The sequence below is a fragment of the Symphodus melops genome (assembly GCF_947650265.1).
Source record: "Symphodus melops genome assembly, chromosome: 9".
NCBI classification, from domain to species: domain Eukaryota; kingdom Metazoa; phylum Chordata; class Actinopteri; order Labriformes; family Labridae; genus Symphodus; species Symphodus melops.
The window spans coordinates 14,104,827-14,128,795 of record NC_136699.1 but is presented as its reverse complement, the minus strand read 5'-3'; the positions used below and the strand labels follow the sequence as shown (position 1 = coordinate 14,128,795).

Genomic DNA, 23,969 nt, shown 5'->3' with positions numbered 1-23,969 from the left:
ATAAATTTAGGAATAATTTTTCTTACTGAACATATGATTTGCACTAACCTAATTTGGTGTGAGAAATATTCTAAATGCATCATCATAATGCACCTGTACTATTTTATTGTATCTTTACTGTAATTGCATTACAAGTAAGCAGTAAAGTGGAGCACAGTAAGCTTTGTTTTAACATTGTACTTATATAAAGCCATCTTCCATCTAAAGCCAACATGCCATCTTCACTACCACTCAAGTCATTTCTGATAATGTGCCCAGTATATTTCATTTTGTTCACCACACTCAGGGCAGAAAGAAGGAAGTTGTTGTAAGCCATGCACTAAAAGTTGACAAGATACAGGCAAGTAATTGTCAAAAGTGTTTGCCTTATTGCAGAAAGGTGTTTCCTATTCTCTATATTAGTAACATTACAACATTTTCCCACTAGAGGGCAGCATCTAACCAAAAACTCCCCTCTGCCTTTCTTCCTTCCTTCTTTCCACAAACCAAGCTACAGCAGCTCGCTGCCTCAGGCTGTCATTACACACTCAATAAAGCAATAGTCAGTCATTTTCTCTGCTTAATTGATCCCAATGCTGCCAAACAATGCATGGTGTGACTCTTTTTGTAACTGCCGCAGAGACGGCGGCATGCCTCAGAGTAACACATGCTTTTTTTGTAATTATGTTGCTGACGTGTTTTTGCGTGACCTGCCATCTGCAGACAGCATGCTGTACACTTGTTGCTCAGCGGCTGAGGTCAAGGCTCAGGGAGGCTGTGTTTGCCTGTGTTGACATTGTCCTGGTATTTAACGGGGCTTGTGAAACAGTCGTCTGGAGGACAAGAAAACAGCAGACAAAGCTCTTACCTAATTTTAAAGACTGTTGTTGTGGGGACAAATATGGACATTGACTAAATCCTAAACAAAGGAAAGGGAGGCCTGATAAGATAGTCTATGTGTTTAGTATGCATAGAGAGCACACAGTCTCTTTCTCATGCATGCACATGCACAATAATCCCAAATTATATTCTATGCAGTTTAGCTATATAACAAATTAAATGACGTAAATGTAGCATTAAACATGAATAATTTTTTTATGGATTAGATATATCCTATTCATAATTGTAAGAATTTAGATAATGTATTTCAAGGTTTTTAACCTGAATATAATGTGCATTGAGCTCACCTTGTGATGAAATATGATCTATAGATAAATTGGAGTCTATTGCAGTCACTAAACAACAGGCTGTCTTTAGTCTGGCCATCTATTGTGGCTGCCATTCATTAACTTATCTGGATTCTTTAACCCAGGGCTGCAGTATGCTGGAGGGCAATGGGAGAGAAGTGAGTCGGCTAAGGCTACATTATGCTATTATAGACATCCACATGATCCTGAAGAGTTTTTAAAGAACTCAAAGCAAACTTGAGCTTATGTGAAGGACACGTGCAAAGCAACACGCACACGCACACACACACACACACACACACACACACACACACACACACACCTACACACACACACACACACACACACACACACATACACACACACACACAGAGTGTAACATTCCAGTGACCTACAAAATCAACTGGAATCATCAGCAAAAATATGCACTTTCTTTGACTCTCACAGCCACCACAAGGTGGGACTCTGATAAGAGGAATAATGAAGCACACAATACAAAATAATCCAGTGATGCATTTTTCAGTTACAAAAAAGCAGGAGGACATTTTCTATTGTAAAGTAATAATAATGCATGCACAGGGAGAGAGCAGCAAGGAAATTGGATTTAATGTACTGGGTTGTCCACAGATACTGACGGTACTGGTGCGCCCGTTGCTCAGTTGGTAGAGTCGGAGATCTCTCAACCGGAAGGTTGGGGGTTAGATCCTCAGCATCTTCGATCCCCCATCTTGCAGCAACATGTCCCGTGTGTCTTTGGATAAGACAGAAATGCTCCCACTGCTTCGGTGGTGGCATATGGGTATGCATGGGATAAGTGGACACTTTACATCGCAGCTTCTGCCATCAGTGTGTGAATGGGTCGGTGTAGCATGCATACCATTTACCATTTCACAGGGGAGTTTAAATATGACATAAGTTGAGAGTTTCTCACAGCTGGTTTAAAGGGAAAATATTTTGTTAAGAATTATGTAACTCTTCACATCAATAAAGTTGGTCAGTTTGTTGGCAAAGGAAGCTTAAACTGTGTTAAAACCTTTTTTTGATAATATAAGTCATGTAAAGACTATACTTCAACGTAAGTAAGTGACTAAAAGCACACTTGGTTAACAATGATACAACTTCTTTGTTGTTTAAAAATGATCATAAATGTAATTCTGACATTTCACATCTACAGCACATTTCACATTTCATCTCTCTTTCACAAATTAGCAAATCTGATGTATTATCGTGTCTGTGCGGTTTTTTTTAGCTTCCCTCTCTCAGCCACTCCTTGTTCTGTCAGCATGGCAGGGTGGAGCTGACAGAGCGGCACATGTTTCAAGCATGCTCTGAGGCTGTACTCCCTTGCAGTCTGTTTCCCTTCCTCTTATAATGCCTGCACGACTGAGCTGAAAGAGAACAGAGGGGAGGGCCCTGTGCGTGATACCAGTACTGCTTTTTACCAATCACAGGGGTTTCCCCACCCTCCCTGTCTGCCTCCCTTTTTTCATGCTCCCTCCCACTGTCTCTTGACAAACCAACCAAAGACAAAAAAAAAGTGGAGGAAGAAAAAAGTGATAAGCAGCTTCTGGGTTTTGCTTTCAAGCGCACTCCTGCTGAATCGGAGTGAGGGAGTGTGAGTGTGTTTGCGGGGCGTTCTCTCTGTTTCCTTCTACAGTAGCAACCCAGCGGACAGCCCTGAACAAAAGGCTAAACGCAGCAGAGCCACAGGAGGAGAAAACTCAGGGATAGAAGCAGGCAGAGTGGCCCAGCGTGACGGCAACTTCTCAGGGGAGAAACTCAATCTGCCGTTTTTGCCCTGCTTGCCCTGAAGAGGAGACACAAGTCCAGTCTGTGTCTCTGTTTTGTCTTTCATTCAGCCTCTGCCATCCTCTCCAGAAAGTCCTGCACAGTATACCTGCCCGTTCACACCTGGACGTCTCCCCTCATCCATCCACCTGTCCATTTGAAGATGACTGACAATGACTGCCGCTCGCCCATCGGCCTGGACTGCTGCAGCTGCTGCCTGGACCTGGCAAACAGCTGTGATGACTCCATGTCCAGCAGTCCATCAGAGGGCCTACCAAGCCCCAGCAGCCCAAGTGTCAGCCACTTCCGCCAACTCCGAAACCAGCTGATGTACCAGAACCTGAACACGGACAAGCTGAACAACATTATGAGGCAGGACTCGCTGGAGTCCGTGGTGAGGGACCCCTGCTTCCTGCTCAATGAGGGGATCTGCAACAGCAACATTGACCAGACCATGCTGTCCATACTGCTCTACTTTCACAGGTATGTCTATGGATTCATATCTGATACAGTACCACAAAGGGGCCCTATACAGTAGCACAAAATATGTGTTTTTTAACTGAACATTTTTCTAACCTCTATTAGGAACGTTCAGTTCTTTCAGACTCTTTCGTTAAACTGTTACATCCGCATTTATCATATCTTAATACAATACAAAATAGTGCTTATATAAACCAGATGGCTAATCCACTTTCTTTCATCAGCACTTTACAGCAGATTAAGCATTAGTCAAGTCTTCAGATGATCCTCTTGGAGAAATAAAGTCGGGTGTGACTTTGAAAGGGGCCAATTATTACTCCTTTGGATGCTGAGTATCATTTTGAATATGGTTGTCCTTTTGTATGTCCAACACACACAGCACTTTGTGGCTTCATTTGTATTCCTAAGAATCTAAAGAAATTAAAGTAGGGATTCACATCGTCCAAATCATGTCCAAATATTTGTACAAGACTACATTTGCATGTAGACCTTCCATGTCTATATGACACATACTGTATTCAACATGTTACATAACATCACACTGATAACTCTTAGGAACCTCCTCGAAGCATCACGCACACAATGAGCTCTACCTCAAAACGACAGAACACAACTTGGAGGGAAAACAAGGGTAGAAAATAGAGTGAAATAAACCCTTACACCTGGCAAAAATATTATTCTAAAGCAAGACTTTATCAGATTGATTCAATTAAAAGGATCTTTTACTTGCAGGAGGTCAATTAAAATTGGCCTGGCACCTTTTCTGTTGCTGCCTCCTGCCAAAGAGTGTTAATGAAACAAAATCTGGCAGCACACTGCAAAGTGCTTGACAGAAAGGGAAAGTTCAGCTTCAAAGATTCTGCCAGTTTGTTTGGCTTCTCCTGTCAAATGACTCCAGCCTCAAATTATCACTTAGCAGCCTTCCAGTCGGCTGCAGTTTTTGTTTTTACTGTCACTCCGTGAACTTCTGAACCCCAGCCAGCAGTTACTATTACTATACAGAGGTAATATGATGTACAGTACAAGCTAACTGGGTATCTGGGTAGTAAAATGCATTGATTGCAATGGAAAATAAGGTTAACAACACATACCTGTTATCTAAAAAGCAACCTATGAATGTCATACACTTTGCCAATGTCGTCATTCATTTGAAATGGAGATATACAGCATGTCAGATGTACAGTATGTCGGTAAGAAGTACATCATGCATTTGGTTATCAGGCAGTTACATAGTGTTTTATGTCTATGGTATGGTACAGTTGGTGCTTAAAGTCAGTATTGAACTTTGCACCCTCTTACCACTTCTTGTCAAAGGTCTTTTTTTCTTAAGGTTACAATGTTCTCTAAGCAACAGACTGACGACGCTTCATGCTGTTGACACTGTTCCAAGTTCTCAAGCTCTATTCAGAAATACTATATTGACTACTTTTTTCACTTCAAATAATGAGTGATTAATTTTTCCTATAGGTGCTGTTGTTTCTTAACCAAATCATAGAAGAACAAAATAAAGTTGAAAAAGTGTATTAGGCACTGGTTTTAGACTTGATGCTGTTTGAATTCCTCCAAGAACAATATGTGTATTATATGTGTGATATCTATCAATGTACATCGAGTTTAACTAGGTTTCTATTTATATGACACCTTGTAATTGTTTTTAATAATTTGTAGTTTTTGAACTTCTAAACTCCCGGGGTGTTGGAAACAGCCATTGGCTTCATGTTGTTTGTTTTTAATTCCTGGATCAAGACATTATACAGTGGCCATTACTTAAGTGGGAAAAAGCATTAAGTATCCAGGCTTTCCAGAGAACTTCCTCACACTTTATAGTTGCATCTGCTCAGTTGCATAACAGCGGTTTAAAAGCTCATTAATCTAACACCTTTAGAAGTGATTTCGTTTGTGCTGTGGAGCTCTATTACTCAATGAAGGAAAAACCTGTTTTTGATTAATTTATGAAAGCCGGGGCGTGTCATTAAGATACTTTATAAAAATTAAGCAGGATAAGGAGTGAAGAAACATTGAGAACCAGAAACTAGAGCTCCCTTTTGACAAAAAGAGGAAATGACTTCAGAGCAAATAGTGCTTTTCAAAGAAACATAGAATGTCAGGACATGCTCCTCACATGAACTTAGACTTTGAATTATTCTTGGATTTGCTCTGGTAGGTAATTTTTCACAGCGTTCAGTGTTTACACAATTATAAACTGAATAATGTCTGTTGGCAGGCCTTGGTTAAACGTTACACAAGAATTATTTTTGCTCACTCTCTTACTTATACTTATAATGACATCACTATAATTTAGCAGCTTCCTCCAGTTTGTCTGGATTGTTTTATTTTTCATAGTAATAAACACACATATTTTTATAGTAATAAGCTAATAAGGCCCTTTATACACAACACACACACACACACACGTACATACATACTGTATATACAATGTTACTACAGTGAGATTTTATGAATAGGTTCCAGGTTGTAAATGCCAATCCATTCTTTTCAACATGTCTGGCTTTGATGCATGTGTTCACCTCTGGCCTTGTGACCATGCATTGGTCTGTTCCGACTCAACTGTTCAGTCTCACAAATGCAGTCTTACGCCAGAACACTTTGTGTCCTCGAGTGGGAATCACAGACACGGATCATGTGGCTGAGGCTTTCTCGCCGGATTAAAACATTGATTTCCAAAGTGTACCATTTTTCGCCTTTCCATGCAGAAACACAAACGCGCTCATTCATTCACACATGTACCCACAGCCTAATCCTGTCAGTTGAAACAAAAAAGCTGCCTTGCTGAGGTCTGTAAAAGTTCAGGCATTTTTTTTGATCGCTCGCCTCGGATGAAAGCATGGCTGAGGTTTTATACTGTGACCTCACCTTGGGTGGTCAATCTGCTGGGCGGCCATCACTCTCATTTGCCACTTGTTAACAGAACAAAATGTTCGGTATGGCCTAAGGAAGCTTGCCAGGATATCTTTTTTGGGCTTGAATATCAGCGTGAGGCAGTGGCCAGCAAACTTGTTATGTAAATGATTCAAGGGTTGAGAAAATGTGCTGCAAGGAGGATTTGAGCTCATAAGTCTCGCTTGGTGTTTGAGGCCAAGCCAGAAAGACATCAGGGGGCTGAATCTGTGATTTCCTCGGGATAAAACCAGAGGAAATGTGTTGATTTGCTTTAAAGGCTTAGAAAGCTACACTTTGCTGGAAAGAGAACAGTATTCTTGCACACCTTCACCCCAGGCAATCAGTCAGTACTTAGCAGCCACTAAACACCCTCACATGGCAGGGTGAAGAGGGGTGAAGAGCCTGAAGCGATCTCACAATGTTTATCACAGGGCTGCAGGGCTTCGACCGGTCAGTCAGCCCTGCAAGAACAAAGAGAGGCAGCGCACAAAGATGTGACAAAGTGTTAAAGACCTCATAAAAGGAGTTTTCTCTGCAACAGCATCAAATGTGCACCTTTCAGCCTGTGCAAAGCAGAATAAGAAGATAACAGAGAGATAATGTGAAACCTGAAAGAGACAAAAATGTTGTTTTATCTAACAGAGTTTCACAAAGAGAGGAAGCGCTTAACACCGGTTTCTAAAGTGTTGTACTGTAAATGAGAAGAATCTACTTTAAAAGAAAAGGTAGGCCAGAAGTAGGCAAAGAATGACAACTTTTTTTTTTATCTTCAGGTATGTTGAATCAAATAGGGAAAAGGAATGTGTGAGAAAGACAGGGAATGTTTATTCTGGCAAACTGTCTGTGAGTCTGTAGGTAAGTTAGCATCCGAGTGTTTCAGAGAATAAAAATATGTAGAAAAGAAAGCTCTCTGATGGATGAGTTACCCTCTTTGACAAGGTGTGATATTCTCCCGTGACTTCAAACACTTTGTTGCCATGAGGACCCAGGCCCGGTTGCCGTGGTTACTGTATGCCTGTCTGGCCTGAGATGATCGCTGGCCGCTGGCTTTGGTCCACTTGACTACTGAACATGACCTAGCCCTCCCACAATGCACTGTAGACAGGATCCAGCTGCGCCAGAGATCAAACTGTGCTGTGGAGCTCCACTCTGTGATCAGATTTCAAACACAAACTAGTTCTGCTACAAAACCTGCATTCAATCTATTTACGAGGAAACCATGCAAGTTTTACATTTTGCGTTATGGTAAAAAACAAAACAATCGTCTCTGTCACTACTAAGGAAGCTTTAGCAACCCAGGGATTTTATATAACTATTACAGTTTTTATTTTATTTTATTAGATGGAAGTGGATTGATTGTGTTCAATAAAAATAACTTAAGTATCTTGTAAATGACTGCAGAGTGTCCTCTTCAGCTCATTTCCATACATCTCACACCTGCGTATCTACTGTCAGTCAAAGTGGTGCCGAACACAGGGCTCATACACTTGCTCAGCCCATGATGGTAAACTATTTGCATAGAAGACTTGACGAAAGCAAATCGATCTACCGATTTGAAAACCCCAAGAAAGACACTTATTTGCCTGTTTTATCCTATAATGATGAAATAAATGTGTGCTCATAGAGATTAGGATTTGATCAAATTAAAAAAGAAAAAGACAAAAATGGAAACAAAGTGAAGGAGGGAGTGACAAGAGTGTAAAGTGCTGAACAAGAATACAAAACATAAAAAATGGCAATATTGTGGTTGAGCACCAATGAATGAATAAGTCTGGCATGTCAGTGTTGTGAGAAGAAGGTAAAGAAAACCCAGACCTGTACCCCTGTGTTCTCTTTAATATTTACCACATTTGACACACAAAAGTTATATAATGGTAACAGGAAAAGATAATCTCACAGCACAGGACACGTTCATAACAAACATGCAGCACAATAATATATTAATTATTGCATAAACTGTTACAATCTGAAACAGACCCCACATAAAGAGCTTATATTTGTGAACCTGGGTCCAAAAGTTTATTTTCTTTGATCTAAGCTGGGGTTGTTTTTTTACAATGCAGTGGATAAACTCTGTGTCTCATGCACGTTTGAAGAGAGTTACATAAGTTCTTGGGTTACAGGTGGCCAGGCAGCGGATGTAGAGAAAAAATGGGGGGATTATCAGATAGAGAGCGAAGGGAAGGATGTTGGGGTGGGAAGAACACATTCATGGCCAGGCAAGCCTTAAGAGTAAATCCCGAACAAACAAGAGGCCACGAAGGCGAGGTCTGAGTGACTGTTAGGGGAGGGAGAGAGCGAGCTGCAGGGAGAGAGAAAGAGAGAGAGAGAGAGAGAGAGAGAGAGAGAGAGAGAGCAATGGAAAAAGTCAGAGGTAGACAAACAGCCAGACAGGAGGCTAGTGTAAAGACAAAACATAGACAGGACCTGCTAAAAATAGTGTGCTGTTGACACTGGGTGAACAGATAGAGGCAGACTGAATACTTGGTTAAAAAAAAAAAAAAAAAAAAAAAAGCTCAACCTGTTACTCTGACTGGAGGAAGTTATTCTTTACTGGTGTGAGGAAGTAAAAAGTTATGACAAGCTTTTGTTTTATGGTGGTTTCCTCAATAACACAGACTTTGACTTCTTTAGTGGGGGGGGGGGGGGGGGGGGGGGCAACAGATGGAAGCTCAGAGAAAAAAAATACTGGATATTAGAAAATCTTTATATATGAATGCCGTGTTTGCGCCCTGAATCAACCCTGTGCTTCATCTTCTTTCTGCTACTGTGGGATTCACAATGATGGCTTTTTCATGTCCCTCTTGAGTTATGGCTTTGGTGTATAGTTAGTGAATAGGCTGCCCTTAATGTGGTGCCAGAAGAGGCCTGACCTACTGCAGAATAGTTTATGTTCAAGTGTTTGTGTCTGTTAGCGTGCTTGTGTTAAGTCTTCTAGGATAGCACTACACACTGATGTAGAACGGTACGCTATACGGCTGATCATTTTCTCCAAACACTCACCCTGCACTCCAGCACACTCACATCAGGGTCTGTCAGCTAGCTTCATACCACTCGTACCAATACTACACGTTTTTCCTTTACCACCACTCCTGTGGTTTAATGTTTGGTTGCCCTGAGCAACAGGATAAACAAATCATCAAATTGTCGTCACAGTACAGTATCTCCTTCTGTTCATTCTTTGTGGTCTCTATATTGGGTTTGCATTTTCTTCCCCCTTTTTAAAGTTATGTAACTTGTTTGTTTTCATCCAACAGGCATGTCATTGTCTGTTCAAGGTGCATGAGAAGTGATGATGATCATTAATCAAAGAACATTTATTAATGCAATTTAAAGTCCTTTACTTTGTTTTTCAAATCTAATTTATTTCTCCCATGTGCTTGCGTCAATCAACAGGTTTGTTCAGAGTAATAAAAATGAAAAACATTAAACCATGAATGTGTCCTACTTAGAATTATTCTCTTTAGGTTTTTTTTCCAAAAAAGCCTGCACACTATACAGAATCAACCTGGTCAAACACATCCATGACCTATGAGAACTGATGTTTATCCTGACATGATCACAAACACTGTTCTATTGTCTTAGAACAGTATCCCTGCCACTTGCCACTTCAGCGGATGAAAATAGTGCCACTAATTAGGTTTTTTTTTTTTTTTTTGCCAAAAGTGCCCACCTGTTTCAAGAAAAAATAAAATAAATTAAGAAATAAAAAAAATAAAAATAAAAAAAAAATATAAATATATATTTTTTCAACAACAACCAAATAAGCAAGAGACTTCAACGCTTATATATAGGAGTGAGTGTGACTGACAGTGGAGTGATGTTTCAGACGGGTTACTGATTTGTTGGTTTTGCTTTTGGTTTCTCAATTGTAAATTATTGTAAACATGTTAAAATAACCTGAAATAAATGTAAATCCTGAAATGTTTTTGTCAAACAACAGAGTACTCCTCAGTGACAGCTGAAAAGGTCAGGAGGATGAATCATCAGTCTGTCTGGAAGAAGCGAGACACTCCCTGTCAACACGCACACACACTCATGCACTGTACAGCTTAGAGTAGATAAAAGTGACCCACAACATTATTGAGGAGAGAAATCCAGCTAAGCTCTTCTTCAACTGGCAGGAAAGAGTCACAGTATGTACCAGAGCTGGATTATAAATCTATAAGTAAGACGTCAAGTTAGACCTTCAAGCCAAATCATCCACATCAGAGAGGGCTGGACAAGTTTTAGAGAATGGATTTACAGCCATCTATTTTCCATATGGCACAATAGAAGTGAGAACATAATCACAAAGGTAGTTTTGTGGATTTTACAGCACAAAGCACTCAAAAAACACAAGGTATACCCTGAAATATTAATCAAACTTGAAACTAAACCTCTTTATTTACTGAACCATGATCGGGTACTTTCTGAATTGCATAACGGCAATTTGATGATTGTTATCATGCTGCAGTTATAAATCATAAATATCCAAGTGTCAAGTAAATACCGGCTGGATTCTATTGTGGTTATGAAACATAATTTGTCCAAAATGTTGTGGTTTTCGGATGAAGACTCTTTGTACAGAAGCCTCTGACGCCCAGCTTTGTAACACAAACATGAGTCGTTTATAATTGGAAAGGCCACACAAAATAGACATGAAGCCCAAGTTAAGGATCTCCTTTCAGGTAGCACTTCAGAATTAGGACATAAAAGGAGCAGAAGATTGGTAATATTCACAACAACAACCAAATGTTCAAAAAGACATTCAACAAATACATCATGTGAGGGACACAGTCCATTATTATCTCTTCTTTAATAGGTTTTTTTTGTGAAACTCTCTTCATCATTCTCTCTTTAATTTGCCACTTCACTTCAGTTTTTTCACTCGTCGTTTCTCTTTTTGTCCCTTCCTCTTTCTCTTTCTGTTCCATCTCTGTCCTTCACGATGGCAGCTGCTGGACTTATATAAGTTCTAATAAAAGTGGGGGTTGCATTGAGCGTTTCTTTCACTCTCTGCCTTATCAGTTTGGACCATGATTATGGCGCCGATGCAGATAACAAGGCAGCTTTTCAACGTTTTCCACAGCACACACTCCCACACACACAGCCCTGTACTTAAGTATGAGTAATAGTATCACAAAAAGCAAATATCTTATAATTACTCTCTTTAAATAGGCATTAGACTGTAACGCTTAATATCAGGCTGCAGCTTGCACACAACAACAGCCGGCACAGCATTTGTCAGGCAATGGAAAATATTTGTCTTGCCTATAGTTAATACTGTAGAGAGAGGATACATGGAAGCTGATATGATGGAATAAAACCACCCAGGCTGAGCTACACTGCATGAGCTGCTGGTTAGAGGGCAGTTAAGGTTTTGTTCTGAGTTCCTTTATTAGCATGGGTTTATGCTGTATAGGAAGTGGGAACATGTAATCCACCCGAATACTACAGTGACAGCAGCTTGAGTTAGAAGCAGTTGATCTTCAGCGGGAAAACAAAATATTGTCTTTGTCCAGATCCATGGAAGAGAAGTAATTCAGCTCCCCTTCATACATAGAGGCAACATGTTGTTTCTACCGAATCATCAAATACACCAGCTTGGTCTGTGAACCGAAGATTTCAAACATGACAATCAAAACTATTCAAGCACAAACACAACTTGTTCATGTTAAAGCAGCAAAGCTACTTTGACTTTGAAAAATTACGTATGGATGAACGCTACACAGTTACATCTCATAAAAAGTTCTAAAATGAGGAATCGTATCAAATTACGTTATCAAGTTCCTCTTAAACCAACAACCGAGAACACAGGGATATCACATGATGCTTCATGAGGACCTAAAGTGTCATATTTTGATATGTAGGGTCACTCATACAGCTGTATATTTAATGGCACAGGTTGAGAATGGGAAAGCGGGCATATTTTAAAATGCAAAGACAAATAAGTTATGTAAATCGTCATAATTAACAGATTTATTTTTCATTTGAAAACAGGAACCCCTGTGGGGTTTTAAGTTCTATCTGATTCTTATTCCATCCATTTCTCTCTGTTTCATAATCCTGTGAACTTGCCCCTCGCTGACTTTTTTTCTTCTCACCACAATAGTCTGCTTCACAATGCAGCCAGACAGTGCTTTCATGCAGCAGGAGAGTGCCAGGCCTATCATTAGCCTATCTCATTCCTGGGCATTATTCACACGCAGGTTGGGTACACGATGTGCTCAACACAAACACACACACGCACACACACATACACACAAACACACACACACACACACACACACACACACACACACACACACACACACACACACACACACACACAGATAGAGACACATAAACTCTGGGAAGAGAAATATGTTTGAAATGCAGGGAAATTAGCTTGGAACGTCACAGCTCACCTGTCCCTCACAAAAATACAAAGCAGACCCTCATACCTACTTACACAAGCACTCTCATGATAGCTTTACCCCCGCAGGACAGAGGAATAGTATTAGACATACTTCAATAATGCTGTTGCCTCAGCCCGTTACCTCGGAGTGCTCCATGACTCTGGGAAAGAAAACAATTACCTCTCTGAACCTGTTCAGGTCACGAAGACACACTTTTTCAAAAACACATGAAAGGGTGCAGCACTGGCAAACACAAGTGCTATTTTTGTATTGACTGGAAAGCTTACATTTTTCTCTCCTGAATGTACTTCTGTGTTTGACAGTAAACAAATTAGCTCTTTTTGGGTGGATGTGTACATTTAAGAGCCAAAAGTTTCCCGAAAATTACCCTCGTGTCATGCAATGAGGGAAAAGGGTAATGAGTTTAGTATTAAAAAGCATGGAAGAATGTAGCTTCACTCAGGGATTATATGTCAAAGTTAGTAAAGTGCCAGTAAGCTGTTTTTTTTGGTCCATTAAACAATGATGTGTGGATGTGTAATGTGGATGTTTAACATAAATGAGTAATTGGATTCTTTTTGGGGTCTCTGATGTCTGCTTCCCCTTCTGCAATTGTATCTCTAATTTAATCTGCAGCCCCTGAGTGGCATTTTAACATTTAGTCCAATCAAATCATTCTGAGGTGTTGCCCTGTTTTGAAAGACACACACTGTGTTGTACTGCTATCTGTAATTGCATCATTAAAATATGCATTTGCACAACATTGAGAGGATGAGAAAAATAAGCAAGAGACTTCAATGCTGTCAAGTGAGGACACCGACGCAACAACATGTTGAGAAAGCTGCTCACATCTTTATGCAATGACTTTGTGTCATCAGATGTATACAAGTATGCACACACACACAAAAAAAAAACATCTTGTGATATTAGAAAAAATATTATGTTTTTCCTTTGGCAAGGGTAGAGCTTGGCAAAGAAACGTAATGTCATATAACTGCCACTTTGAATTACTGTTTACAGTTTGCATGCTCTCAATAGAGCCAAGTTACTGGCAAATCCTCATGAACCTTAATCAGACTCTGACTTTAGTGTAATGAATGTGGTTTCCTGTTTGTTCCTGGTTCGTCCAACTTTCCAAGCTCTTACTGGCTTCAAGTGTTCACGCTCCAAAAAAAGGAAGCAAAAATAAAAATAAAAAATGAGAACGAAAGAAACTGAAAATGTAGGAGCGGAATACAAAAGTTTTCTTCTGTGATGACAGTGCAGTTTTTATAGTGAGTCACTGCCTACACGCAGCTGATTATATCTGCATTTCATTGCATGTAAACATGGCTCTTCATGTCAATAGGCTCCCCCTAATTTAACTTGAACTGTAGAAAGGAAAGGCTAAATGACTGGGGTCCAGTTTGTTCCCAGTTGCAGACAGTGGTAGCAGAATTAAAAGATGGAGCCGTTCTACAAAGCTCCTGTTCTCTCTCTGGATCCCCTTTCTGGCAGACAACAGCCAGAGAGAGAGAAAAGGGACCAAACGTGCCAAGTTCCAGTGAGTCTGTGATTTTTTTTATCTTACTGGCTGCTCCCCAGCTCTGAGAGAAAGAGAGGCAGATACAGAGCGACTCTAATGAGCGAAAATAACGAGACGTATCCCGTCCAATAAGGCCTCGCTTCAGTCTTCCTTTGTGTCACTGTTTCTAAAAGAGGCAGTCGTACCAGGGAACGTCCCGGGCTAGTCGTGTGTATCTGATTATGTGGCCCTCCCTCTTGCAATCTAACTGTGCCATCATGAGGAGCAGTTAACACCAGACATTAGGCGACCCCTCTCTGCATTCCTTCCAGTGTGGTGTCACAGACAGGAGTGAGTCATAGATCATCATTATGTTTGCACTCTCGGGTGTTTACGCAGACCCGGAGTAGGCTATCCTCTTATGAAATGTAATAGAGATCTTGGCAAGAAAATGTAGGACTCTGTGAGGAATGCTGTTGAATGCTTGAACTTTCTTTTTCTTTTCTTTTTTATCAATTTCTTCCACTATTTCTCCCAACTCGCTCCCTCCTTACACACATCAAACAGATTCCATCCAAGCTGTTGTCGAAGTCCCTGACACAAGCCTTTCAGCGGCCTGCGATGCAGACAAAGACCTATTTGTGACTCGCCTGAATACAAGGTGTCACATAGGGGAAGTGAAGCCTGCAGAAAAGGGGAATGTATGTAACACTTGAGGTCAGGACCTTTCAGTGCTTCTGAGCAAATGGCGTGGAAGTAAGGTGGGGTCAGGGTGTTGTTTTGTTTTTTTTTTGTTCAAAAACTGACAGTTGACTCCAGCTCAGGGCTCCTCAGAGGTCAACTGAGACAAGTCATGAGAAAAGTAAAGTTAATATTCAGATACGTGGACACAACAGGGATGTACTGCAGCGATAAACGGGTCTGATCTTGGAGGCCTTTTTGAAATTGTGCACCCTTAAAGAAACAGTTTTTAATCTTTTATGAATCACATCTACAGTCATCCTTTGTTTTTTTTGTTGTGAGGTGCATGGCTGTTTTCTCTCCCTTTCCTACGCATCTCCATCTGTTCCTCACCCTGCCTAACCCCTGATATTTTTTACTGATGATTCACCCTCAGACTTGTTTAGCATATTTAAGCACTGTTTTGCTATCGGCTTATATGCCAGGGTCACACTGTGTGGGAAGAAAACAGTGTACAAATCTGTCATGAAACTGTTTTTGTTTTTTCGAGTTGTAAGTATTATCAGGTTAGAATCTGACCTCAAATCCACTGTTGCTGCGTATGGAGCATAACGCAGAGCTGGAGTTTCTTAAATCCTCTGGGAAGAGAAGTGCTGAACTGTATGTAGAAAAGAGAAGAAACACATCAAATAGACATGTAAGCACCCATCTAATCCAACAGGCATGGATAAAATGGCAAAACTTTGGCTCAGTTTTTGATTTGAAACACAATTTTTCCATTATGTCCTGCATGGAGCAGATAGCCAACAATTTAACGTCTTCCAATTAAGTAAATTCTTTTGTTTTTTTCCAGTTATTTCCCCATTGAAATAAAAAGAACACAATGACCCGCTCTGTTGTTTTGTATGGAAGTATACGTGCTTGAGGGCAATGGTGGATGAGGGCTGTCTCAAGTTTGACCGGTCAAAAGTAGAATGTTCTGACTCTTCATCCATGAATAACCTGTGGGTGTATTGTAATGGCTGAATGCTCCTTCTGATTTCCAAGACAGAGTCCTGTTCTCACCAGAGGTTACATAACAAACAGACACACACACACACACACACACACACACACACACACACATCAGTGCACACATGTTGGCAAACACTGGCAATCCTTCCATGTATTTGTTGTCCAGGATTTTATCATTTCAGTCATCATTGAATCATGTTTTAATCTGATCTTTCGGATGGTTTCAGTGAGGTGTATTTCTGTGTGTCTTTTGTTCCTAGGCCCACTTCCCATCTCTCTGTAGGGAAAAGGATGCTATTGTAGCTCATATCAGTGGGAAATTTAGAGAAACACCCTCATAAAAAAACACAAAGTCTAGGGCTGTTTTTCTATGACAACCAGCGAGGGGTGGATATGAAAGAAATAATAAGCAGGATACTTCCTCCTATTCACATTCAAATAAGCTTTCTAGAAAAAGATATCAGATTCAGACGAGCCAGGGCTAGTCCCTGTGTGTTTTCTCTGCAGTGATATGTAAGCCAGTGCATTGAAAACAGCATCACTGATAATACCTTCTCCTGGGGCCTGTCTTTCATGGGTCTCTCATTTTCTCCTTATGTTGGCAACTTAACTGGAGTTTGCTTTTGTTTTTTATTGAAACAGATGGTAACAAACACAAGGACTCACATTGGGTGTTCAACATTAAGCACACACTCTGAATTTCTTTCAGTGCATCTTTTGGGAATCCCCACTTTTAGACATGTAGGCCTATCAGATAGATGTAGCTCAATGTAGCATATCTAAAATCTTGATAATAACTGCATGTAATAAAGATGATCGACTTAGAATTGCCATGGATTTCATATGTTCACAGCATCTGCTGTCACAAACACAATGAGACATGCAGTGGGGTAGATTAAGGACTTAGATTCTGCTTACTATCATGATCCTGTGATAAGAGGCTAACACATTTTGCAGATGTCTGCTACTGTTGCACAACATCCCAAACACACTCTATTATGTGTCTTCTAATGAACACAGGGTAGGGTTTGATCTAGCAGACCTAACTTTAACTTATTTTTTTGGACTTATAAGATAATGCTTAATGATAGTGTCCTAAGTTCCCTGTGTTTTGTTATTTCTAAAGTGCAGCAGCACTTTTAAAAAGTATGATAAAAAGTTCACTAAAAGTTTTTTTTCTGTCTGATCAGCTTTTATTTCCATTTTCCATTTACATTAGTTCTCTGTCATATATATACACATCCCTTTTAAATACACCATACACCAGCATACACCCACACATCTCAAGGTAACCATGTTTTCTGTCAGTTTATCTTAAGAACTGGGAGTACAGCCAACACCTCCTATCAGAGGAAACGCTGCCTAACAACAGCTGTGAAAGCCCTCTCCTCCCTCCCTCTCTCTCCTCCTCTCGTTTTCTCTTCCTCATTTTTGTATTTTCCTGTTTTGGTGTTTGGTAGCTGTCTGCACAGTCTTTGATACAAAGTGAGGGGCTGTCCTCAGGGCTGCAGAGCCCAGACACACACAGTATCTGGTGAGCTGATGAAAGGCCACCCCTTGGATGCTTGTTATCGCCCTAATTCGCGTGTCTGTCTGCCCCATTGTTTGACGTCTTTGGATGTTCTTTTTCTTTTTTTTGCAGAACCAAAATAAAACTTGAAAGAACTAGAAACAATATTGGTAATATTCTTTCGTCACACAGTGTCCTTTTTACCCAAATGCAGAAAAATTGTGGTTGGTCAGCATTTTCCTCGACTTTCATGGGCATGTTAAGAAGTGTTACCATGCCGTAACGAAGGTCATTTAAGTAATGTACCTTCTGAATGACGTGTGCTCTTTTATACAAATGTGTATATGTACACAAAAAAGTCTTTCTTCTGCATTTTCCCCTACAAGTCACTTCATGTAGTCTGTCTTTGATTTTAAGCACTAAAGGAGGTCGTAGATTATCTTTTTTTTTTTTTTACATTTTTGGTTGAATGTTTTGAACTGCAGAACGAGAAGGCATGATATGGACATATTTGTATTTTCTGGGAATACAGTCAAGATCTAAGACAACTAACTAGCTTCAAAATGTGTGCGGCTAATGTTGTTTCACTCCTCCTACTTCTTTGCATTTTTATGCAGCTTTCAGTTAATATACAGAGCAAAGTATTTGGCTCATTTTCCCTGATAAACAAACGTGCATGACATGGCAGTAACACCTGAGACAGAGCAGTAGACAACAACTTGCAAAATGACGAGACAGGTCAGAGACAGGATAATAACCGCGAGGGAGGGTGAGGCTGTCCTGAAGCTTGCCAGTCAGGTAGGATTTACTACTGAGAGATTGTGTGAACAGACAGGAATAACAATGGGCTGATAGATGAAGGATTGCAGCGCACTGCAGACTGAGAGAGAGAACTTACACAGAGCGAGGCAGCAGGACAACTGATGTGCACAAGGTGGCAGACAAGATACAAGAGTTAGACCATCAAGTGAACCCCTCTGCTGCAAGACACAATTATTTGACACGCTATAAAATAAAGGGCCACATTCAGCTACTATTGTCTTGACTATTGTGAGTCTATCGAGTGTCTGTGTCGTAAAGGTTGGCAGCGCACTGGCAGGCGCCACGCTGTGTGCCGTCCTTTGCGGGTTGGACTGTAATTACAGTTGTACCAAGACAGAACACCACAGTCATTATGATGGTGAGATAAAGACATCAGGCACACGCTGGAAAACAGAGATAATGACTTATGGTTTTAACTCTCTAAGTGTGTATTTAAGTACAGGTCAGGAGTCGTACAGCGGGTGTGGGAACCTGTGACTTCACCCGATTTTTGTTTCACTTCTGCAAATCCTGAAATAGTTCTTGAAGAAATAGCTTGCAATGCTAACATGAGTTTCACGTGTGTCCTAAGTGAATTAATTGTCATCAAGAGTCATAAAAGATTCTATAAATGTGTCAGTCCAAATTTAATTTGCTTCATATTTCAGACATATCATCACATACACATTGTATTATTATTGTTGAACCACAGCCAGGTGAACCCGATGAAATACATGTTTTTATTACGGGTAATATATAAAGATATAGTTCCAACTTTCTCAGACAAATGTGTTGGCAGTAACCTGTTCTTGTGTGCACCATAAAGCCAAGCCTGGCATAATTCTCCTGTTTCATGATGCCCTGTAGCGTGCGCTTGTGCTTTTACAGGGCTGATGCCAAACACAAGCACGGATCAGTATTCAGCTCCAGATCACTGTGCCTGAGTTTTTGATCCCCAAGGCCTCTCCTGCTCTCATCCTCTCTCTGATTATATATTATATATAATCTCTGGAAAAATTATTGTTTAGGATCTTGGAAACTAATTTGAACGCTTTGTTAGCAAACAAAAGCTGCACGAGTTAGAAGCATTTTGAATTTTTTATCTTAACTCACACCACTTCATCGCGTGTGGGAACCTGGTCGTTAAACGCCTGAACTCTCTGATTTTAGTATGAAGATAATGTGACAGTTAGCTGGCTCACGAAGACTTTCTTTCCAGGGCAAATCTGTCCATCTTCAAAACAATAAAGGGCTCTTGCGCACTTGTCATGGCAGCTAAGAGATCAGAGATCAGATTGCAGATTTTACGTCAGTCCTCGGTATCTTTCCAGAAGATGTAAAGCGTAACGATCCTCTTCTATGTTTGTTCACTGCGCACTTTCAAGACAGGCTGTCATTTTGATTTGTGCCACAGAAGACATTTGTGAAGTTGAGTTTGCAATTCTTCCTCGATCTCAGTTTCTTGCAGTTTAAAAACCTACACCTTCGAAAACGATAGTGATTGAAGGAAAAACCAAGCATTAACGGACCTCAATGTTTGAAAGGTGTCATGATGGTAAAACATGTCTCTATTTGTTATTTGAGAATGTGATCTTTGGCCTGCCAAGCACTTGAAATCCACACGTCCACACAGACAAAAGAGACTGCTTGTCTGCATGCGTGTGTGTGTTTTATCTGCACACATCAGACCTCAAATGTGTGCCTTTTTTTTGTGTAAATGTTTTGATGCATGTTGTCCATTTTTATCATTCAAACAGTATGCACACAATAATATATGCTGTTGTTTCTTATGCTTGAATGCACACCTTAACTTGCATGGGAGTGTGTTTGTTTACCTGTGTGTTACGTGCAAACAGATCAGAGAGCGCTCTCTGCTTTCATAAGTGAACTTTGGACCCCTTGGGTACACGTTGGAGGCCAGCCAATTCAGCTCACATTGTTTACCGAAGACTTTTTTTACTAAGGCTGGGAAGGTATATCGTGTTTGCTGGCTCTTCTGTGCAACACAGGAAGAAGATATCTCAGAAAGACAATTTGTCTTGTGTACTCTCAAGCTACACCAGATCCAAGAGTCGTTTTCAAATCGAAGTATTTCCTGTTTGTTTCTGGGAGCCAACTTGAACCTTTACTTTGCATTTCAGCAAATCATCTGCTTTAAACTCCTCACATTTTAAAAGAATATTATATAAATGTTTGGCTCCCTGAGAGATACATGTAGATGTGAGCCTCTTTGCAATTCACTAATTATTCAAAAATGTTTTGTTTGCACAAATTGGAAAGTCGTGGCCCTTTGAGAGTGATTTTTCAGCAGAGACAGCAAAACGTGCTCCTTTAGTTCAAACATTTACATTCATTGCAAAACAGCATGCTCAATGAGCTGTGGCTGAGAAGTGTTGTTCAAGGAGAATCCCATTAGAAAAAGAAGGGCTCATTTGTTAAGTCACAAATGCTTACTGCTCTAAGTGGCCTAAAAAACCACACGGCAGGAAAAGACATCTGCTGCAACTGTAGATGCTTCAATGTTTATTAGGTTTATGTTATTTTATCATCAACACAAGGTAAGATGCCACTCCAGAGGACGGTCATCTGAATTTCAGAGTTCAGCAGTGAAACCAAATGTCCTGCAGTCAAGTTCTTATCTGTTTCCCCTTCTGCTCAAACCGGGTGCATGCCCTGTAATGGACTGTGACCAAGCGAAGAAAAAAAACTGAAAATTGGAATGACCAATCAGAGCAGCTTATCAGACTTGCGTCTGTACCTGAGGGGCAAGCTCTTTGGCTTTTTGAAGGCAGGATAGGCTGGGGTTCCTGTAAACTCCCAACACCCTCTTAACTCAGCATTGGGCCTGGCTGGATATCACTAAGTTCCCGGTTTATTCAGATCACACAGACGCTTTTGATGCTGATCTCTTCCTTTGACTAACTCACATCCTGACAGGCCTTTCTTGTTGCTCTTTCAAACCTGCAAAATGACCATCAGTTACTCACACAAAAATAGTCTAATATTTGAGCCCTGGATAAGTGGATAGACATGGTTGTTAGGAGACAAGTTGAGCTTGTTTGCTATCTGCTTTGCAATCTGCAAAGATTTTTCACTGTCATTACCTAAATATAATGACAATTCATCAATAATAAAGAAACTATTGTAAAAGACAGAGACAGTACTAACTCCAAAGCAAAGTTAATGAACAGCTATGAATGCATCTCCACATCTGAATAAGACTTACGTAAAGCTGTCTGCTCAGTGACAGAGAAACTCTATACCACTGGTGAGGAGCCCTATGGATTATTATATAACTGCATGTAATCAGTTACAGATATTTTTCAGCCATTGAAAAGCACATAGATCCAGGGCAGACCCACCAGTAATACAGTGTTAAAAATCTGCTGGAAATCATTTAAAGGTACATCAGTTGAAGCTTGTCCGAGGAACCAGACTACAAGACTTCAAAGCATTTTATAACTGATGAAACGTTTCACTGACCCTTCATGGATTAGTTATGAATTGCATACATATATGCATGTATTAACACACTATGTAATTACACAGCCAGAGACAACTGTTTCAAAAGAGACTGTTTTTTCATATTTTTCAACAACAACATTGTCTAAAGATGAAAAGAATAGAGAATAGAGATAGAGTTTTCTATCATCAGTTAAAAACACATACTATGATTTAATAAAGTCACAACATTTTTCAAAAGGTTTAATCTTTAAATATTTAAATAAAGACCTTGCGAGTAATTCGACAAGCAGCAAAAGCATGGTGCACGGTTGCATTTACTTTGGTTTCTTTTATTCTGAAAGTGCATCGACGAAACACTTAAAAATCCACATTCACTTTCCAGGCTTTCCCAGTGAGAACAATAAGTGATGTAATAAGTGTGTTTATAGCCTGAACATATTTGTTTCACAGCCTTCACGTGGGTGGCCGACATCTGGGTATACATTTCAGTTTTTCTTTACAGGAGATGTGGCTGCTTTAATTACATTTTTCTCATAAATGTTCCTTGAAGCTTTTTTTCTTCTACCAAACTACAACATGAAGCCTTTTGAGACACGTGGAAGTAGATGTCGGTCCACACATCTGCTCCTCTCATCGTCTCTGTCGGCCTGTCCTCTGTCAGTGGGGGATCCTCACCACGCAGGCAGGCTGAGGAAACATATTGTACAGGGTGTTCTCTGAGTCTCAAGCCCTCTCTGTTTGCATGTTTGACACGCTGTTCAGAACTATACTCTCAAGTGAGATGCTTTTCATTTGTGACGCCATTTGAAAAGGAGGGTTTGCTAAATATATGAGCGTTACCCTTTGAGAGAGAATAAAAGTGGCCTGTGAAAGGTTTTAATGGAACTGTACAGGCTAATTTATGTGCATATTTACATATGAACACAGCCTAGCTTGATGCCTAACGGACAGAGGCTGCACGTGCAATCAATCTCACTCCTCAATAGACCTGCCTCTGAAATAAAACACATACAGTGAGTACGATCTCAGGAGTGAACGTTAAAGATCTGGAGAGAACATTTAGTACCAAAAAGAAGTAGTCCAGATCCTGTTTGAACGCAAATTCCGTAAAACCAGAATTTGTGTTCAAACAAGTCTTTTCAAGGGCATCAAATGGTCTCACCTTCTGAGAATCTGTATACATTTCAGCATTAAGACATAACCCTCCCTCCCCCAATACCATTGGTGTATTGTTTTATTAGTACCCAAAAGATTTACAGCTCTCTCTGTCCTGGGTCTTAGTGTGTGTGGAAAGAGAAAAACTGATTGTGATCTGAGTCATTCCTGTGGTCTTGTTGAAAGAGAGTAAAATGATTTGTTTGGCTTGTCGAGATCAGGAGAAGGCTGGCTGATGAAACTTCCTCAGGCTAGGATGAGTAAGTTTGATGAAATGCAGCTATGGTCACTGCTGTCTTTGACTTGTAGTCTTTGACTTGGGGCGGCAGTAGCTCAGTCTGTAGGGACTTGGGTTGGGAACCGGAGGGTCGCCGGTTCAAGTCCCGGCACGGACCAAGTCCGGAAATTGGTCTGGCAGCTGGAGAGGTGCCAGTCCATTTTCCTGAGCACTGCCGAGGTGCCCCTGAGCAAGGCACCGAACCCCAAAACTGCTCTGGAGCGCTCGCTGTGGGCAGCCCCCTCACTCTGAGACCTCTCCATTAATGCATGTCACTGGAACCCTGTTTGTGCATGAGTGTGTATCTCGGCCTATGTGTGTGTTAGACAGAGTGTAAAAAAAACGAATTTCCCCTCGTGGGATTAATAAAGTGTAACTTCTAACTTCTAGCCGTAGATTGAGATTATACTTTAGATAAAAAGATTAGGTCTTGGAGCTGTCAGTCAACAAAGTGACCCAACGCTTTCAAGATGGCAACATTACTACTGTCTTTGCTCCAATTTGCAGACCAGTTGGACAGTGGACGTCATGCTACTGTGAATCTGATGTAGTTAGCAATGCTGGTTGGTTCACTTTCATTCATATTGTGACAAGTTCAGCCTGTCAGTCACAAGTCATTACATTGGTCAGACAATCCGCTTTTGTACGTTATATCATCTCTGTCCTGTATGATTTACACGACTGGACATGTCAAGGACTTGTGTGATCTATGATTTATTGTTCCATGAACTCAGGTTGAAATCCCCCTAAAGGTTTGGAAAGTATCAGAAATAATGGAAAATGAAAATAACAAGAGCAAAGATTTTATTTTTAAACGGAACACTCAACGACAGACACCTTCAAATCG

General features: G+C 40.5%; 1 protein-coding gene across 1 annotated transcript in view; it reads left to right on the top strand.

Annotated features, from left to right (window-relative positions):
* The first annotated feature begins 2,734 nt into the window (after positions 1 to 2,734).
* tsc22d3 (TSC22 domain family, member 3) overlaps positions 2,735 to 23,969 on the top strand; it is a 32,831-nt gene continuing 11,596 nt past the window's right edge. Inside the window, exon 1 of the mRNA XM_079352326.1 lies at positions 2,735 to 3,437. Coding sequence (XP_079208452.1) covers positions 3,118 to 3,437 — 320 coding nt within the window. The 5' untranslated portion in view covers positions 2,735 to 3,117. The remainder of the gene's footprint in view (positions 3,438 to 23,969) is intronic.